We start from the raw sequence: 5,186 nt of genomic DNA, 5'->3' as shown, positions 1-5,186 counted from the left end.
TGCTGAAACATTTCATTACTTTGCTTTGCTTCATGTATTGAAAGTGACTTAATTCTACTGACTCATATTGACTACAGATAGCACACTGGTTTCCAATTAGAACCCTGGAAATCATTATTTAGAGTTTAAAATTCACATCACCACAAAAGTAAGAGAAACACTCGATTCTTATTTAATGTAGATTTTTTTTATTCTTTAAAACTTTAAACAAACTTTAAACTTTAAACAAAGCAATGAAAAATGAGAGAAGAAATTGGAGAAAAAAAAAAAAGCTACAGAATGCAGTGTGAAAGTAAGACCAGCATGAAAGTCACAGTTAGTCAGGTCAGGACTGGGAACACTGGTCTCTCATCAGTGGCTCTGAGACGAGAGTCTGGGAGCCCTGGGTGGCCTCACAGGTCACAGAGCCCACCTTCATCCAGTGGTCTGCAGGGAGCCTCAGGGTGCTGCTCCAGCTGTAGAGGCCGTCGTTCTCCTGCACCACGGGGCTCCTGCTCTCCTCCCAGCTGATGCTGCCACTGCCATCCACCTTCCAGGACAGACTCCAGTCTGAGGGGAAGCCCTTGTTGGCCACACACATGAGCGTGGCCTTCCCCTGTTTCAGCTCCTCACTGGAGGGACCCAGCACCTTCAGGGCGGGGCGGGCATCACCTAGGAAACACCAATCAGCTTAGAGGACAGGAACCACAATTTGATTTTCTCCGTTAAGAAGTTTCTGTCAGGTGTTTTTTCTGCTCCACCAGTCATTCACTCACACATTGTTTCACTTCCCTTTAAGAAACCTCTCATGCATATCAGCACAGAGAGAATCATCACACAGTTTGAGCTGAAATATGTTCAAACTACACTGGAAATAAAAAAAAAACAAAACAAAACAAAGATGTGTCAACAATTTTAAAAAATGTTAAGCTTCCACATCATTAGTTCTTCATAATAAACAGCTTGTTCTGGATAAGAAACTCAATACCACTACTTACCTAATGTGGTTTTTTTTTTTATTGCTTACACTGTTTTAAATGATATGATACAATAAGAACACCAGAGATCTTTATCTTCACTCTGTGCAGTTTAACTTTTTTCATTGGAAATTGTCCTGAGTGTCTGAATATTCATTTCCAAAGCTGACTTTGTTTCTTAGGACAAAATTTATGAATAAAATAATTATTCACTTACACAAAAAGTTTCCTAGCCTTTCATATTAAATGAAATTAAAGAAAAGAGAAGAAAATTACATTAAAAAAAAAAAGCTCTACGGCTGACTTACTTCCAAATTCCAGTCTGGTTCCTCCACCGAACGTGTACCACAGTGATACAAACTCATTGAGCCACCGTACAAAAACCTCTGACTGTAGAGAGACACGGCTCTCTGACTCTGTCAGACTGGATTAAAAGTAAAAGCTCTCGAGACTTAACCAGATGTATGTATATGTAATATATCTTCAAGTCCACTCTGATGTTTCATATTGTGTTTAATATTCATTTTAACATTTATTCTGAAGCTAACTTTGTTTCTTCATGAAAATGTATGTAAAAACTATTTTCCTGAGGTTTCTTCTGGCACACTGAACAGAAAAGTTAAGATAACCACAAGAAAGAATTTTGCTAAAGTAAATGAGGTTTAAGTTCGACTTACTTCCAAATTCCAGTCTGGTTCCTCCACCAAAAGTCCACCACAGTGATACAAACTCATTGAGCCGCCGTACAAAAACCTCTGACTGTAGAGAGACACGGCTCTCTGACTCTGTTAGACTGAACTAAACCTACAAGCCCTCAAAATACAACTTTACCATCAGAACTAGAAATAATAATTAATAATATGAAACATCCCACAATTTCATTGGAAATTGTCCTGAGTGTCTGAATATTCATTCCCAAAGCTGACTTTGTTTCTTAGGACAAAATTTATGAATAAAATAATTATTCAGTTACACAAAAAGTTTCCTAGCCTTTCATATTAAATGAAATTAAAGAAAAGAGAAGAAAATTACATTAAACAAAAAAGCTCTAAGGCTGACTTACTTCCAAATTCCAGTCTGGTTCCTCCACCGAACGTGTACCACAGTGATACAAACTCATTGAGCCACCGTACAAAAACCTCTGACTGTAGAGAGACACGGCTCTCTGACTCTGAAACAAACAAACTCCATCCATCCAACCATCCATCTTCATCCGCTTTATCCGAGGCCGAGTCGCGGGGGCAGCAGCCTAAGCAAAGAGGCCCAGACCTCCCTCTCCCCAGCCACCTCCTCCAGCTTATCCAGGGGAATACCAAGGCGTTCCCAGGCCAGCCGAGAGATATAATCTCTCCAGCGTGTCCTGGGTCTGCCCCGGGGCCTCCTCCCGGTGGGACATGCCTGGAACACCTCACCCAGGAGGCACCCAGGGGGCATCCTTGTCAGATGCCCGAACCACCTCAGCTGGCTCCTTTCGATGTGGAGCAGCAGCGGCTCTACTCTGAGCCCATCCCGGATGGCCGAACTTCTCACCCTATCTCTAAGGGAGAGGCCAGCCACCCTTCGGAGGAAGCTCATTTCTGCCGCTTGTATCCGCGATCTCGTTCTTTCGGTCACTACCCACAGCTCGTGGCCATAGGTGAGGGTAGGGACGTAGATCGACCGGTAAATTGAGAGGTTTGCTTTTACACTCAGCTCCCTCTTCACCACGATGGACCGGTGCAGCGTCTGCATTAATGCAGCTGCAGCCCCAATCCGTCTGTCGATCTCCGGCTCCCTTCTCCCATCACTCGCGAACAAGACCCCGAGATACTTGAACTCCTCCACTTGGGGCAGGAACTCATGCCCGACCCGGAGTGGGCACTCCACCCTTTTCCGGCTGAGAACCATGGCCTCAGATTTGGAGGTGCTGATCCTCATTCCTGCTGCTTCACACTCGGCTGCGAACCGTTCCAGTGCGAGCTGGAGGCCCTCACCCGATGAAGCCAACAGAACCACATCATCCGCAAAAATCAGAGATGAGATTCTGAGGCCACCAAAGCGAAAGCCCTCCGCCACTTGGCTGCGCCTAGAAATCCTGTCCATAAAAATTATGAACAGAACTGGAGACAAAGGGCAGCCCTGGTGGAGCCCATCACCCACCGGGAACGAGTCCGACTTATTGCCGGCAATGCGAACCAAGCTCTTGCAACGGTTGTACAGGGATCGAATGGCCCATAGCAATGGGCCAGACACCCCATACTCCCGCAACACCTCCCACAGGACACCCCTAGGGACACGGTCGAATGCCTTCTCCAAGTCCACAAAACACATGTAGACTGGTTGGGCAAACTCCCATGCACCCTCAAGTATCCTGGAGAGGATAAAGAGCTGGTCCAGTGTTCTGCGACCAGGACGAAAACCGCATTGTTCCTCCTGTATCCGAGGTTCGACTAGCGGACGAACTCTCCTTTCCAGCACCCTGGCATAGACTTTCCCAGGGTGGCTGAGGAGTGTGATCCCCCTGTAGTTGGAACACACCCTCCGGTCCCCCTTCTTAAAGATGGGGACCACCACCCCGGTCTGCCAGTCCACAGGTACTGCCCCTGATCTCCACGCAACATTGCAGAGGCGTGTCAACCAGGACAGCCCTACAACGTCCAGAGCCTTCAGGAACTCGGGGCGGACCTCATCAACACCAGGGGCTCTGCCACCAAGGAGTTGTTTAACTGCCTCAGTGACCTCGCCCCCGGAAATTGGCGGGTCATTCCCCTCATCCCCAGACTCTGCTTCCTCCGTATCAGTGGGATTAAGGAGGTCCTCGAAGTATTCCTTCCACCGCCTGACAATTTTCTCAGTCGACGTAATATTTAAAACTAATATTTATTAATAAACACAGTTTAATTAACTTACTTCCAACATCCAGTCTGGTTCCGCCACCAAAAGTCCACCACAGTGATACAAACTCATTGAGGCGCCGTACAAAAACCTCTGACTGTAGAGAGACACGGCTCTCTGACTCTGAAACAAACAAACTCAACAAAATAATTCACTGTTTGCACAGCAGCAATGACTCAGCTGATATGACTTCTTCAAAAACCATCATACAAATATTAGTTTAAATACAGTTAGATCCAAACATGTTTGGATGATGACACATTTTTACAATTTTACTTTGTACATCAACAGAGTGAAATCTGACTTAAACAATTCAGACTTGACTGAAATCCAGACCTTCAAGGCCCATAAAACTCCTTATCCACGTCGAGTTTTGTATCAGCTGTTTAGGAATCTCAGCCATATTTAGACATTGTCCCACATTTTCAGAGGCACACAATTAATTGGACAAACCGAGATAATTGTTAATAAAACAGTTTTTAATATTTGGATGAAAATCCTCTGTAGACATCACTACCTAATGCCTTGAATACATGGAGATCACCAAATGCTGTGTCCTTCTTTGAGATGCTCTACCAGGCCTTTGCTGAAGCCATCTTCAATTTCAATTTCTGCTTCAGTTTCAATTTCTGACTTGACCATTGAAGAATATCCTATTTCTTTGCCAGAGTAAGTCGTGGGTGTTTTTTACAGTTTTCTTTGAGCCATTATCCATTTGCACTGTGAAGGGTTGTCCAGTGATTGTGCAGCACTTGGTTGAATGTGAGCAGAGAGTAAAGATGTGTACACTTCATCCTGCTACCTGTATCAGCATTCACATCATCAATAAACACTAGTGCCCCAGCTACACTGGCAGCCATACACATCAGTGCCAGAACATTGGCTCCACCATCTTTGACAGGCGATGTGACTTTGCTTCAGATCAGTTTTTCTCCTTTGTAATCCAATCGTGCTGAAAAATCTTCATCTTGGAACTGTTCCTGCTCTTTCAAATGTTTAACTGGCAAAGTCTAATCCAGTCTTCCAGTTCTTGAGGGTAACCACTGGTTTGCAACCAGTAACAGTTTCCTTTCATGAACATGACTCTTGATCTCTTGACAGTAGACTTTGAGTATGATACAACTACCTGGGTTGGCTGTAGCTCAGAAGCATCTGTCCAGTGCATCTATCTGAGTCTGAATGTTTGTAAGTAGTTATATAGAAAGCACCTACATAAGAAAAGCATAGAAACAATTCTTGTATTTCTTTGTGGGTGAATGAGACAAGTTGTGTAAAGTGTAGCCCAAAGCTCAGATAGAGCTGAGTGCTCAGACTACAACCCAAAAGCACTGTAAAAGAACCAGTCCATTTCCCTCC

At 44.5% G+C, this 5,186-nt stretch overlaps 1 gene segment (V, D, J or C); it reads right to left on the bottom strand.

Annotated features, from left to right (window-relative positions):
• Positions 1-268: 268 nt before the first annotated feature.
• On the bottom strand, positions 269-4,696 carry LOC120718554. The segment is given in 3 exon segments: positions 269-651; positions 2,020-2,061; positions 4,633-4,696. Coding segments are annotated over 3 exon segments (432 nt in total).
• Between the last annotated feature and the right edge of the window lie 490 nt (positions 4,697-5,186).

The sequence above is a fragment of the Simochromis diagramma genome, unplaced genomic scaffold (genome assembly GCF_900408965.1).
Source record: "Simochromis diagramma unplaced genomic scaffold, fSimDia1.1 OVJJ01000531.1, whole genome shotgun sequence".
NCBI classification, from domain to species: Eukaryota; Metazoa; Chordata; class Actinopteri; order Cichliformes; family Cichlidae; genus Simochromis; species Simochromis diagramma.
Note: the sequence above shows the minus strand (reverse complement) of the source record. Positions and strands in the feature narration are given on the sequence as shown.